The following is a 15,738-nucleotide window of genomic DNA, read 5'->3' on the forward strand; positions in this document are numbered from 1 at the left end:
TAATCCAGAATCACAAATGGCAATGGGCCACATCTCATCTAATAAATACTAAAGGAATGTAGTAAATCCTGCCACAGAATTCCACAAAATATAAGACTAGTCTTATATTTTTGTGGGATGCGGAAAGCAAAATTTCTGCAGCACAATGCCCGCCACGGAAATTCCGCTGTCTGAATGGGATTGCGGAATCTCATTAAAATCAATGTGCAGTTAATTTCAGCTAAACTTCCAGGCAAAATTCTTCAGCCAAATTTCATACTGAAATTCTGCCAGCTGAACGTATCCTCACAATGCAAAGTCCTGGCTGTGGGTGAGTGACTAAGCATGTATGTCCACCAGCATAAGGCACCCTACGGTGGAAGGAACTCATAAGCCACTCTTTACTAGATAACTTTTAACAGCATGTGAAAGGCAAACATTTTATCTATAATACTTTTAGTTTTACTGGGAAAATGATACATGTGTCATATCTTACTGCATGTGTTTTCTCTTTTATATATATATTTTATTTAAGTTTTATTAATATTTTAATCTCTCTAAATTGTTAACATGCTCCATAATTAACCCTAACATTTACATTTTCCACACCACAATGTCTACAATGGGAAATGCATGTTTTTTTTTTCTTTGTTTTTTTTTTTTTTTAGTCTCATTAAATATGCAAAGACTTTATTATAATTTCCAGACATTTCACACATGTTTTAACAATGCAAATAGCAAATTAAAAAAAATGTTGAGCTCTTCAACAGATTAACATAATGAATCTGGCATGGCATGGGATTTGTATATTATGATTTATTAATGTTACATTTGTAATAAAAGGTGTCCCTTTAACAACATGATTTGCCATATCAATGGTTACGGTACTTTTTATACATACAGTATTCTTTTCTCTTTGAAATGTTCATAACTGTGGCTACAAATTAAATGTATGACTGTATAAATAAGTATAAAACTGTATGAAATGTATAAAGTTTTGTACGTGGAGATACCTCACATGGTTATGTTTATTCTTGTTTACATATATATATATATATATATATATATATATATATATATTTTTTTTTTTTTTTTTTTTTTTTATGGGAAAAGGGTGGTGATTCAAACTTTTATTAGGGAAGGGTTTAATTCACAGTTATTAACTTTATTTTTATTTTTTACTTTTTTGTACACTGTTTTATAGTCCCCATAGGGGACTATTACATGCAATCTTTTGATTGCATAGACTGTTCAATGCTATGCCATAGCATAGCATTGATCAGTGTTATCAATGCTCTGCATCTCCAGCCTGCTGAGGCTGACTGAAGCTTCAGACCAACAAATGGATGGTGAGGAGGCAGGTAAGGGCCCTCCCACCATCCTCTAAGCTGATTAGGACACAGTGGTTTCACCGCAGTGGTCCCGATCAGCTCTGCTGAGATTCCGGGATAGATTTTTTTTCTATTTTAGACGCTGCAATCAACTTTGATCATGACATCTAAGTGGTTAAAGGGGTACTCCACTGAAAAACATTTTCTTTTAAATCAACTGGTGTCAGAAAGTTAAACAGATTTGTTAATTATTTCTGTTAAAATATCTCAATCCTTCTAGCATTTATCAGCTGCTGTATGATCCACAGGAAGTTCTTTTCTTTTTGAATTCCCATGCTGCCTGACCACAACTGCTCTCTGCTGACACCTCTGTCCATTTTAAGAACTGTTCAGAGTAAGAGCAAATCCCCATAGCAAACCTCTCTTGCTCTGGACAGTTCCTGACATGAACAGAGGTGTCAGCAGAGAGCACTTGTAGTCAGGCAGAAAGAAAATTAAAAAAGAAAAGAACTTCATGTGTATTATACAGCAGCTGATAAGTACTGTAAGGATTAACATGTTTTAATAGAAATAATTTACAAATCTGTTTAAATTTCTGATATCAGTTAATTTAAAAGAAAATGTTTTCCAGTGGAGTACCCCTTTAATGCTGGGCATCACCTGGATTGGTGATGTCCGGTATTAGCCACGGGTCCCAGTGGCTGATAGCCATTGGGACCACCCTGCTTTGATGCAGGGTCAGCTTGTGACTCCGCGTCATAGAAGGGGAGGTACAGGTGCACTCTTCATTCGTTAGGGGGTTAAGAATGCCAAAAATTGTGTTGGTGTAAACTTACACTTGTAGTCTTTGAATTTATCAGTTTCATTAATCAGTTTGAGACACCATGATGAATCTAGCGGATTTAAAGTATGTTCATCTAAGTCTGTTGTCACAGACAGATTGGTAAATCACAAAGGCGAGACAGGAATTTTTATAAACAAAATGTCCTATTTGCTTTCATATCCAAATTGTGTTGTCATAGGCTAGGTTCACGCATTGTTAAATAAAAATGTAAATACTGTGGAAAAAAAAAATATAAAAACCATCCTTTCCCCTTATTCAGCATTTGGCAACCCAAAACTTTTATGTCACTATAGACATTTTAGAACATTATATTAAGATGACATTCTAAATATTTAAAAGAAAAGAAAAGAAACATTTTTACTCATAGAATTTTATTTAAAAAAAATATTATAATAATTCTACACACATTACAAACAGAAAACATGTTAATAATAAGTGGCTAAGTCTCTGTATGTGTCTTATTTTCTAACTATCTATTTCTTAGTCTTATAAATTCCCTATAGAAAGCTCATTATTTCTTCAAAAAAGTTAATAAATATATGTAATTTGAAACCCTGCCCCTTTAGTGGAATTTTGGCTAGATTTTTTTTTGTTAATTATTTTTTTCAAAACACCCATGACAATGCCACAAATGCCGCACCGTTTTTTGAAATGCCAAGCCTATGTGACATTTATTCCACTTTGTGTTTTTTTCACTTTTTTGGGGGGAGGATTTGGGCTCAGTGGTAGTTTTCCAAAATTGCAGCATGCTGATACTATGGAATTTTTGGGACAAAATCTTGGTGTTTCTTTCCCATGGCATGTGGGTTAGGCATTGGCATTTTTTCTGGCATTTTTATACTTTTATTCCCCTCATTTCTTGAAATAATGAAAAAATCACATAACTTGGCATGATAAAAACACAAGGGAAAAAAAACATCAAAGAACAAAAAAAACTACCCTTTGGGAGTGCAAAATTACAGGAAAATGTTGTGGCCTTTTTTTATGTTTGAAAAATGCCATAAAAAAAAAAAAAAAAAAACAAGTGGAAACTTAGGTGGTTTTGTCATTACATCTGGTGCACCATGGCGTACAATGTCGCATTAATGTGATAATAATGTCACACTAAGCGTGCCCCAAGGTTTATGAGTTTTACTATTACTGTTTTTATAAACAATTTGTGTGCTTATGGTTGATTTTCTGTAGATTTTAACCCCTTAAGGACTCAGCCAATTTGGCCTTAAGGACTCAGACAATTTAATTTTTACGTTTTCATTTTTTCCTCCTCGCCTTCTAAAAATCATAACTCTTTTATATTTTCATCCACAGACTAGTTTGAGGGCTTGTTTTTGCGCGACTAGTTGTCCTTTGTAATGACATAACTCATTATATCATAAAATGTATGGCGCAACCAAAAATCACTATTTTTGTGGGGAAATTAAAAAGAAAAACGCAATTTTGCTAATTTTGGAAGGTTTTGTTTTCACGCCGTACAATTTATGGTAAAAATGACATGTGTTCTTTATTCTGAGGGTCAATATGATTAAAATGATACCAATTATTACGTACTTTTATATTATTGTTGTGCTTAAAAAAAATCACAAACTTTTTAACCAAATTAGGTTATTTTGATGACCTCTAACTTTTTTATTTTTCCATATAAGCGGCGGTATTGGGGCTCATTTTTTGCACCATGATCTGTACTTTTTTTTGACACCACATTTGCATATAAAAAACTTTTAATACATTTTTTATAATTTTTTTTAAATAAAATGTATTAAAAAAGTAGTAATTTTGGACTTTTTTTTTTCGTTCACGCCGTTCACCGTACGGGATCATTAACATTTTATTCTAATAGTTCGGACATTTACGCACGCGGAAATACCAAATATGTCTATAAAATTTATTTTTTACGCTTTTTGGGGGTAAAATAGGAAAAAACTGACGTTTTACTCTTTTATTGGGGGAGGGGATTTTTAACTTTTTTTTTACTTTTACATTTTTTTACATTTTTTTTTACACTTGAATAGTCCCCATAGGGGACTATTCATAGCAATACCATGATTGCTAATACTGATCTGTTCTATGTATAGGACATAGAACAGATCAGTGTTTTCGGTCATCTTCTGCTCTGGTCTGCTTGATCTCAGACCAGAGCAGGAGACGCTGGGAGCCGGACGGAGGAAGGAGAGGGGACCTCTGTACGGCGTTCTGAATGATCGGATCCCCGCAGTAGCGCTGCGGGCGATCCGATCATTCATTCAAATCGCGCACTGCCGCAGATGCTGGGATCTGTATTGATCCCGGCACCTGAGGGGTTAATGGCGGACGCCCGCGAGACCGCGGGCGTTGGCCATTGCCGGCGGGTCCCTGGCTGCAATCAGCAGCCGGGATCAGCCGTGCATGACACGGGCATCGCTCCGATGCCCGCGGTTATGCATAGGACGTAAATGTACGTCCTGGTGCGTTAAGTACCCCCGCACCAGGATGTACATTTACGTCCTGCGTCCTTAAGGGGTTAATAGAAAACATAATTAGATTTAAAAAAATATATATATGCATTTTATACCCATTTTGTGGCTTTTTATATTCTTCATTTTACAATATTACAAGAACTTAAACCTAAAACTATGTTCACACATAAACACAGAGAAAAAGTATGATAGAAATATTTATATATTTTCTGTTTGTTGTAAAAAATATTGATAAAACTACTGTGTGTGAACTTAGCCTAAGTGTGTATATGTGTACATATTTGTATGTGTGCATCTGTTATAATTATTATATATATTTTTTTTCAAGAATTCTAATTTATTTAATGTTTCCTAATAGTTCATTTGATAATTCTTTTGTGAATGCCATTTTGGGCAGTTTTCTCTCGTTAACTGGCATGCTTAAAATTTCATAAATTAAAGTTGTGTGTGCTGTAAAACATGCAAAATGCACCCAAGATAAATATTAACAAGATTTATTTTACCAAGTTCTGCTTGCGTTATTCAATTAGAATAATTTGCACATTATTATGTTGGAAGTAAAGGACTCTTTTCCAGAATTTCATTTAAATAGTCACCATAGACTCATTAACAAATTACTTCGACCATCCTTGAATAAGTGAAGTGCTCTTTTAAAACAATAGATCATCATAATGTTGTGTAACAGGATACTGTTAACCCCTTAAGGGCGGCGGGATGTTTCATTGTTGCACTTTCCTTTTTCTTCCTTGTTTTCTAATAGCCATAGCACTATAAATTTTCCACTTACAGGGTTTTTTTGTGCAACCAATTGTACTTTGTAATGACATCACGCATTGTACCACAAAAAAATAAGTATGCTTAAAGTTTTTCTATTCTGACACGTATAACACTTATTTTTCTGTATACAGGGCTATACGTGGGCTCCTCTTTTGCACTGCTTTCTGTAGTTTTTATTAGTATCATTTTTGTTCAATGGGACTTTTTGACGGCTTTTTATAAATCTTTTTCTGGTATATGGAGTGGATTTTGCAATTTCTTTCAGCTTTGCTCCACCAAGCTATTGGCAATCAATTTTAGATTCTTTAGACATAACAATAGAAGCAAAACTCGCAAACGGCATTAAGTTTACAACTGATCAACAGTAGACACAATTATTATTTTTTTATGAGTAAATTGCTAATGACATATTGGGAGCATCCAAGTGTGAATCATAAATCCGAAGCTTTGCATAAACAATTGTAGAATTAACCACAAGCCAAGTGACTTGAAGGTGCACACTTCAGCAAACCTCCAGTATTGCTGTGCCATGCACTCTGCACAGTTCAGCATGGAGAGATGCAGCTCACACTAGATGGTCGGGTTGCCAAGGCATAAACAGGGAGTAGTGGAACTCCCAGTATGAGGTGCATTGTTGCCTTCAGAGGCGTAGTAACAGGAGCAAGGACATTGTTGTTGATTTAAACATTGTCCACACCCTTTTTACCTGCAAATATGTCATTTACTGACTCGAGTCAGCTAACAGACAATAGAGCTGAAGTTTTCTCTTTCTCGGAAACATAGAGGAATTATATACTTTCTCAGGCTGCAGAAGCCGTATTATGCGAGCAGTGTAAAATTGATTATGAAAAATTACTGGAAATACTTACTAAAAAGGAAATCAATTTATCCTTTCACGTCGCCACTCTTACAGAGTATCAAAAATAAAAAGGGTCTCACGAGGATTAAGGTGTAAATTAGTCCCTAACCTGTTATCAGATGATGCAGTTTTCCACCAGAGGTGGTATGCTATGAACAACCGCCACTCTATGGATCTGATGTTGTTATCTGTCCAGCATTAGCAGATGGCCATAAAGCCTTTGACACAAGAAATCTGTGAAATTGAGGATAAACTTAAAACCAATAAAACTTTAAACTTAATGCACTGGACCATGAACTTGAAAAAATGAAGACTACTTTACTGCAAAATAAACTGCAGAAATTTGAATGGGACATGCGTGTTTATCTATATAATAGAGTTAATACATGGGCCGAGGAACCAAACAATCCCGACCAATAAAACCAGCAACTGCTCTGCATCAACAGATGGTTCAAGCTCAGAACAAATGACAACCGTAGCTGAAAAATGCATTACAAGATCTAAACAACCACAGAAAACAAATTTTTTATCCAAAGGAAAGCCGGGACGAGATACGACAGAAGAGATGTCAGATTCCACATACAAAGAAAATAATGAAGAAATAGGTGGAAAAAAGCAAAACCAATGAAAATAAAATAAGTGAATCAATGGTGGTGAACATCTCTGATCGTGAACTATCCACAGATAAAAAATCAGTGATGAAAAAAGGCTTGGGATTCGTTACCTTGTTTGAAGAATCTAAGTTTGAACATAAGGTTCATTTCTTTAAATTCTGCCGCAGTATCAGAATGAAAATGTTTCTTTACGATGTGAACAAAGGCCAAGATAGATCTGCACTCAGGGACATACCTCCAGGTTTAAGGAAGGCATCAGCATTTGATCCAGAGATAGAATGTGGGACATTGGATATATTCATGCAAGTCATTTCAGCAGAAATTGACAAGAAATGGTCATCAGCATCTTATGTTCCATTTAATCTATCTAGGAGTAAACATCGTTCACACTCCGCAGTGACTCCTCCCTTGTCATAAAGCAGGAGTCTGATGTTAATGTTTATAAAGTTCGAATAAGTGATCCCACATTAGAGTATAAGCAGTAAATTGATGATTACATTGTGTCTCAAATAGAGGATGGTACTATTTCCAGTAAAATCAGTAAAGCATTAATGGTAGATTATCCCCATACACCGGTATTATATCCCAAAAATCCACAAGGACCGCGACAGGCCTATCACGCTCCCTGTTGCAACCTCTTGCTGTCCTTGTGGATGACCATTTACAACCTTTAATTAAAAAAACTTCAGAGATGACTTGTTGACACCTCCAATTCTTTGAGATGTTTAAAGGGGTACTCTGGCGCTAAGACATCTTATCCGCTATCCAAAGGGTCGCGCCGCTGGGGACCCCCGTGATCTTCCACGCCGCACCCCGATAGAATCAGTCTCCGGAGCATGTTCGCTCCGGGTCTGACTATTGGCGATCACGGGGGTCCCAATGCAAGCCTATGCAGCTGTCACGCCCCCAACCATAGGCTTGAATTGAGGGGGCAGAGCGTGACTTCACACGGGGCGGAGCCGTGACATCACTATGCTCCATCTTAGTGCCGGAGTACACCTTTAAGTACCATTCCAGCATCTGAGGTGGATTTAATGTGTACTCTGGATGTCCAAAGTTTGTACACAAATATAACTAATGATGAGGGAATGGTATGTATACGGGAACTGCTATATAGTGACTCTTCTCTTGAGAATAGAAAAATCTAATTCCTGATGGACCTACTTCATATGGCACTCACCATAAATTGTTTTTGTTTTGATCAGACATATTATTTGCAGACCCTATGGAGTTTATATGGGGTCCTCCGTGGCCCCTAGTGTTGCTAACACCTTTATGGCAGCTTTTGAGTATAAACATATTTTTGGAGATCTCCATATGCACACGCCATCCATGTGGCTACGCTACGTGGATGATGTGTTTATGACATGGAAAGGGGACAAGCAATCTCTGTTGGATTTCTTGGATACACTTAACAAGAAACATAGCACTATTAAATTTACTTAGTCGTAATGTCATATAGTTTTTAGTTGAAAGTACACAAACTATAGAAGGATTTAGCACAACAATGTTTTCAAAACCGAATGATGTGAATAATACACATTGGCCTGCCACGAAGCCAATTTATTAGAGCAAACTGCATTGCCAGTTCAGATGAGGAATATGAGATCAGTAAAACTAAACTCATTTAAAAAAATTCTGAAAAAGGTTATTACATGAAACAAGTTGTAGATGAGGGTGAGAAAGTAAAACAGATTTCTAGAAACAAATTATTACAAAAAACTCATAATAATCAGGAGAAAGGAAAAAGTGAGAAAAATCGTGCCATGTACCTAGGAATGTATGACAAAAGAGCACATACAGTGAAACGTTCGTTACAAAAAAATTGGCACATTTTACATATGAATAAAAAATATGGTAAATTGTTTAAAGAAAGGCACTTTTTGCATAGAAAAAAAAGGCCATCCAAGGTGAAAAATTAATAAAAAAGTGATGTTGCAATAAAAAAGAAAAGACGCCATACCTTTTTGTCTGCCAAACGCATGCCTTTCCTTGTCTGAACTGCACCCATTGCAGTGGTATTATCAAGGGTGAAAGCTTTAATCACCTGTCTAAAGGCTTTTTATACTTTTCAAACCAAGAACGTAATATATATGCTCAAATGTCCGTGCAGACTTTCATATGTAGGACAGACTGCTAGGTTTAATAGAAAAAAAACTCGATTAACCTCTTAAGGACCAAGGGCATACCTGTACATCCTGGGTCCTTTCCCTTTCTATAACGGAGGCCATGGTGTGGCCCAGCATCATAGCGGGTCGGGCCTGGCCCCTAACAATGGCCAGGACCCGTAGCTAGTAGCTCACAGCACTGACCGTGGTGCCGCACGCTATTATCCTTTTAGACGCTGCATTCAAAGTTGATTGCCGCGTCTAAAGTAAAACTAAACTACCCCGGATAGCTCAAGAGGTTGTTAGGGACCGCGGTGGTGAAATTGTGGCGTCCCGAGCAGCTGTAGGACACGAGGAGGGTCCCCTTACCCGCCTCCTAGTGTGTGATTGCCGAATGACTGCTCAGAGCCTGAGATCCAGGCATGAGCAGTTAAACGGCAGAATCATTGATCAATGGTTTCCTATGAGAAACCTATGGGGGCTATTATATTGCAAAAAAACTGGAAAATTAATGTTAATAAATATCATTCAATCCCTTCCCTAATAAAAGTTTGAATCACCCCCCTTTTCCCATTAAAAAAATAAAATAAATAAATAAAAATAAAACATATGTGGTATCACAGGGTGCAGAAATGTCCGAATTATAAAAATATATTGTTAATTAAACCTCACGGTCAATGGTGTACACGAAAAAAAAATTCAAAAGTCCAAAATAACGTATTTTTGGTCACTTTTTATTTCATGAAAAAATGAATAAAAAGCAATCAAAAAGTCAGATCAATAGAAAAATGGTACCGCTAAAAACTTCAGATCACAGCACAAAAAATTAGCCCTCATACAGCCCTGTTTGCGAAAAAATAAAAAAGTTATAGGGGTCAGAAGATGACAATTTTAAACGTATACATTTTCCTGCATATAGTTATGATTTGTTCCAGAAGTACGACAAAATCAAACCTATATAAGTAGGGTATCATTTTAATTGTATGGACCTACAGAATAAAGATAACATGTCATTCTTACCGAAAAATATACTGTGTAGAAACAGAAGCCCCCAAAAGTTACAAAATTGTGTTTTTTCTTCAATTTTGTCGCGCAATGATTTTTTTCCCCTTTTCGGGGATTTTTTGGTAAAATGACTGATGTCATTGCAAAGTAGAATTGGTGGCGCAAAAATAAGCCATCATATTAGGTGCAAAATTGAAAGAGTTATGATTTTTTAATGGTAAGGAGGAAAAAATGAAAGTGCAAAAACGGAAAAACCCCTGGTCCTTAAGGGGTTAACAAAACATAAAACACTAATTAGAAAATTCCTTAACCCCTTAACAACGAAGAACATATATTTACATCCTCCGCCGGTTCCCGTGATATGCCGCGGGGCCACGCAGTGAAAATGAAAGTATCCCGGCTACTAATTTGGGCTGTTCGGGACCACTGCTGTGAAATTGCTGCATCCCGAACAGCTTACAGGACACCGGGAGGGCCTTACCTGCCTCCTCGGTGTCCGATCGGCGAATGACTGCTCCGTGCCTGAGATCCAGGCAGGAGCAGTCAAGCGCCGATAACACTGATCACAGGCGTGTTAATACACGCCAGTGATCTGTGTAAAAGATCAGTGTGTGCAGTGTTATAGGTGTTATAGGTTATAACCAAATTTTTATTAATTTTTAAACAGGGATCAATTTATGTGGGCGGGTAGGGCACTAAAAATGTAGCCGACAATAATAAAAATGTAGTGTGTGTGTATGTTTCACTTTTTTTTTACATTTTTTAGGTAGCACTACTACTCCCAGCATGGAACACACTGTTCCATGATAGGAGTAGTAGTTACCTGTACTAATTGAAAGATCGCTGGGGTCCGTTGCGATCCTCTTGTATAATGTATAGATGCGGCGGCAGCTCTTCTATGGTCCCCTGCACTCACGTGTATATATACACATATTCATATTTACCACAGAGCTGTGATTGGCCAGATGGTTCCAGCTAATCACAACTCTGTGGGAAATAGGAATATGTGTATATATACGGCAGGGCAGGGACCATAGGAGAGTGGCCGCATCTATACATTATATTTAGTGTTGCTCACGAATATTCGCAATTCGAATATTATTCGCGAATATCGCATATTCGCGAATTCGCGAATTTCGCGAATATAGCGCTATATATTCGTAATTACGAATATTCTTTTTTTTTTATTTTTTTTTTTTCACAGTACACATCACAGTGATCATCCCTCTCTGCTTCCAGCTTGTGTGGTGTAAAGAAGGCTCTAATACTACTGTGTGAGACTGGCGTGCGAAAATTCGCATATGCTAATTTTCGCATATGCTAATTTTCGCACATGCGAAAATTAGCATATACGAATTTTCGCATACACGAATTTGCGCATATGCGAAAATACAAGGAGAATATAACGAATATGCGAATATTCGCGAATATATGCCGAATATTCGCCCATATATTCGCGAATATTCGCGAATTCGAATATGGCCTATGCCGCTCAACACTAATTATACTGGAGGATCGCAACAGGTGTCAGGAGGAGTGACACCCGCTGCGATCTGTCTATTAATGCAGGTACTACAGCTCCCAGCATGGGGCAAAGTGTGCTCCATGTTGGGAGTATTAGTACCTGCAGTAAGGGACAGATCCCAGGGATGTCACTTCTCCTGACACCCGCTGCGATCAAAGTGACTGTCGGGATCAGCTGTTCTCAAGGCTACAGAGTCGGGAGATCAGCTGATCCTGAGCAGTAGATATACATTGTATATCTACTGCCCAGCAAGAACTTACAGTGAGCCTGCAATGTGTATACAGTATACACATTGCTGGCTCACTTAACCCCTTGCTGAGCTGTCCGCTATGCACCAGCCCAGCAAGGAAAGAGTTAACTTACACTGCTGGACAGTGTAGGTTAACCCTTTGGGCGGTATACACTATATACAGCTATCTATAGATAGCTGTATATAGAAGATGAAGTCCCCTTACCTCCGTCCAGTCCCCACAGGTCTGTGTAGCTCCGCCCCCTAGTGATGATGCCATTAGGGGGCGAAGCTACAGACGCAATCCAGGCTGGAAGGGTATAAGGCTCTGTTAACATTGTCCGTATTGGATAATGGGAACAGACCCTTCTGCCAGTGTCTACCCAGACAGGAAGACTCCAGCTGTTGCTAAACTACAACTCCCAGCATGCCCAGACAGCCAAAGGCTGTCTGGACATGCTGGGAGTTGTAGTTTTGCACCAATTGGAGGCTCACTGTTTAGGTAGACATTGCATTATGGGCGCTCTCACTTGCAGGGAGCACAAAAAATGTCCTAACCTATTTTTTTGTGTTTTTTTCTTTCTTCTCGTTTCAGATCTGTGTATGCAGAGGATTACGACGGATTCGATGGATTACCACGGATGAACAGGATTTTTTAAAATATTTTAATAAAATGGTTAACGAGGGATGTGTTGTGTTTTCTTTTTTATTGAATATTCAGGCTTAGTTATGGAGGCTGTCTAATAGACAGAATTCATTACTAAGTCAGGGCTTAGCGCTAGCCCCAAAAACAGCTAGCGCTAACCCCCAATTATTACCCTGGTACCCACCGCCACAGGGGTGCCGGGAAGAGACGGTACCAACAGGCCCGGAGGGTCAAAAATGGCACTCCTGGGCCTAGGCTGTAACAGGCTGGCGTGGGCCAGTAACAATGGTCCTCGCCCACCCTGGTAACGTCAGGCTGTTGCTGCTTGGTTGGTATCTGGCTGATACTGAAAATAGGGGGAACCCTATGCGTTTTATTTTTTATTTTATTTATGAAAAAAAAAACGGCCTTTGGCTGTCTGGGCATGCTGGGAGTTGTAGTTTAGCAACCCTGGCAGAAGGGTCTGTTCCCATTATCCAAAACGGACAATGTGAACAGAGCTTCAAACTAGCCTGAATATGTCTGTAGCTCCGCCCCTAATGATGTCATCACTAGGGGCGGAGCTACATGGACCGGCAGTGACAGAAACGAGGAAGGTAAGTGGACCTCCTGTTCTGTATACACTATATACAGCTATCTATAGATAGCTGTATATTCTGTATACCGCCTAAAGGGGCTATAGGAGCAGGGAGTCCTGTCAGTCTGGTGACAGGATTCCCGGCGGCTGTATAGTATACACGGGTACACTATGCCCCCTGTATACTATACTGCCGGGAGAGGTAAGTAGTGATGCTGTACATCACTCCTCATCTCCTTACACTCTGTGGACCGGGCGCTCAGCATCAAACCCACAGAGTGGTACCCAGAAGGCAGTGAGAAAACTGCCACAGGGGATAAATTTGGCTGTTTCCACACACCAGGGAAAACGCCAGAAAAACTGCCAAAACTCAGGAAAAACCTGCGGCAGTTTTTCTGGCGTTTTTGCTGGCGTTTTTTTTGGTGTACAAAAAAACCCAAGTGGAAACCTAGCCTAACACTGTATATCACTAAGACTGTCAATTGCTGATACATTGTGTCTTTATACTTTAATTTTCAAAGGAAGCCACTTGCAACTGTATCTAATATTATCTACTACTATGAACTGCCAAGAACTTTTGTTTTAAGCAGGATTGCACAAAAGGACTTAACCCATTTATAATGTCTCCGCTGTCTCGTGGACACAGCTTCACATCAAGTTTATACCGAATCTCAAGGAAAGACACGCTGGTTTGCTTAACTGATGTAATCTTTACTGAGATATAATGAACACACGCGGTAAAACTGTAAAACAAACATATGAAAGACAAATATAAGCATGGCTATTCAAGTGCCTTACATTATGCATAGCTAATACATAGATAGTCTAACATGTGCTCACTTACTACACACTGAAAACACACATTATCTATCTACAAATGCCGAGCATCTCTCTACACGGGCTAACTAACAATTCCGTACTCACAGGCTTTGGTATTTATCAGATTTGCAGTCTGTATTAGCTTTAAGAAGTCCTGTGGATCTGGTCACTGTGGTGGCTGGAGCTGGAATGAATGAGACATGCCGGAGCTAGCCCTATGTTTTAGAGAGAAGGCCCGCCTCTAGGCTTCAAGAAAATGGAGGGTCTTAAAGGAACAGACCCTGCTGAGTGCCAAGCATGTAAAATACATTGCGAAGGCAGCACACTCCCCACCTGGCATACTTTTTTGTCATGCCACTAACCCTTGGACAGGAGTAAAACTACTTCAGAAATTGGCCTTGCATACACTTTGGGAATGCCCTGTCTAACAATCCTAACTTCAACCTTTCCGACTCTAGCATCACTACTAGGATCAGTCCCCACAATGAGTCCAATAGGCCACCTTATTCCTGTGGGCCTGAGAGTCTTTCAGTAAAACAACGTCTCCAACTTGTAAATTGGGCTTGTCATCTTGCCATTTCTTGCGTGGTTGGAATATTACAAGGTAGTCCTGTCTCCACCTCTTCCAGAAAATGTCCGCAAGACTTTGAACTTGTTTCCTTTTCTTGGTGTACAAGTCCTTGAGCGAATTGTGTCGAGAAATCTCTTCCTTTTTCAGAAGGCCTTGGATTTCTTCTTTGAAGACTTCCTGTTGGACGCATCTGATGATCGTGAGCTTGGCTTGTTCAAGGTGGTCGTTGCTACGCTGATCAGTATTGGTAGCTCTGCAGGAGGATCTGGCTAGACAGATAAGTTTTCCGATTGCACGGGTCAGCGACTTCCAGCTGGAAAACCTTTCAAATCTATGAGCGCCCAGACTGTCTCTTGTAACTAAAGTCCTACAAACTGCCACTTGAGGTCTTACCTCTTTGTCTTGATCTGGTTCTATGAACTGAAAGGCCTCTACCTGAGTAGTTTCTTTGGTTTCTGGTTTACGAAGAAAGGATGGACCTACAAACCAGTTAGTTTGCTTGAGCGCAGCAGCTGGCACTAGTCTTGTCCCATGATCAGCTGGGTTCTTGTCTGTGCTGATGTGATGCCACTGTTCTGGACTTGTAGACTTTCTGATACGTGTCACTCTGTTGGCCACGTATGTATAAAATCTTCTTGAAGCATTGTGAATATATCCTAACACAATCTTGCTGTCTGTATAAAAGTTCACTGCATGGATCTCGATGTCCAGTTCTGTTGTAATCATGTCTGCAATCTCTACAGCTAAGACAGCAGCACAAAGTTCTAGACGTGGGACAGTGTGAGCCGGTCTGGGAGCCAGCTTAGATTTTCCCATGAGGAACCCGACATGGCTTTGTCCCTCAGTGTCTATTACCCTAAGGTAGGCGACAGATGCGATAGCCATAGTGGAGGCGTCAGAGAATATGCATATTTCTCTTCTCTTTGTAGCAGACAAGGAAACAGATACGTATGGTCTAGGGATGTTGAGTTGTTCAAGCTCTAACAATGAGTCTTTCCACAACTTCCACTGCATTTCCTTCTCTTCAGGTAGTGGTACGTCCCAGTCACTTTGTTCTTGCTCAGTAGTGATCTGTCTCAAAAGAGCTTTACCTTGCATGATGATGGGTGCTACGAACCCCAGGGGGTCGTAAAGACTGTTGACTGTAGATAGGACACCTCTTTTTGTGAATGGCTTCTCTTCTCTGGAGACCCTGAAGGTGAAACTGTCAGTCTTCAGGTCCCAACTAATCCCAAGACTTCTTTGCAAGGGTGGTAATTCTGTTCCTAGATCCAAGTCTTTGAAGTCTTTAGCACGGTCTTCCATTGGAAATGCTTCCATGACTCTGTTGCTGTTGGAAGCTACCTTGTTCAGTCTTATGTTGGATTCTGCCAACATTTCTCTTGTACTTTTCAGGACGTT

At 39.2% G+C, this 15,738-nt stretch overlaps 1 protein-coding gene across 1 annotated transcript; it reads right to left on the minus strand.

Moving 5' to 3' along the window:
* Positions 1–13,564: 13,564 nt before the first annotated feature.
* On the minus strand, positions 13,565–15,515 carry LOC130301469 (uncharacterized). The gene is made up of 2 exons (XM_056551628.1): positions 13,872–15,515; positions 13,565–13,690 (listed from the first exon to the last, which is right to left on the minus strand). The coding sequence occupies exon 1, from the start codon at positions 15,433–15,435 to the stop codon at positions 14,239–14,241; it is 1,197 nt and encodes a 398-aa protein (XP_056407603.1). The 5' UTR covers positions 15,436–15,515; the 3' UTR covers positions 13,565–13,690; positions 13,872–14,238.
* Positions 15,516–15,738: the final 223 nt, after the last annotated feature.

This window comes from Hyla sarda, chromosome 1 (assembly GCF_029499605.1).
Source record: "Hyla sarda isolate aHylSar1 chromosome 1, aHylSar1.hap1, whole genome shotgun sequence".
In the NCBI taxonomy this organism is placed as follows: domain Eukaryota; kingdom Metazoa; phylum Chordata; class Amphibia; order Anura; family Hylidae; genus Hyla; species Hyla sarda.

What these genes read in the sequence shown, in the direction of transcription:
- LOC130301469 (XM_056551628.1), bottom strand. Translation starts at nt 15,435, where the DNA reads ATGCAAGGTAAAGCTCTTTTGAGACAGATCACTACTGAGCAAGAACAA.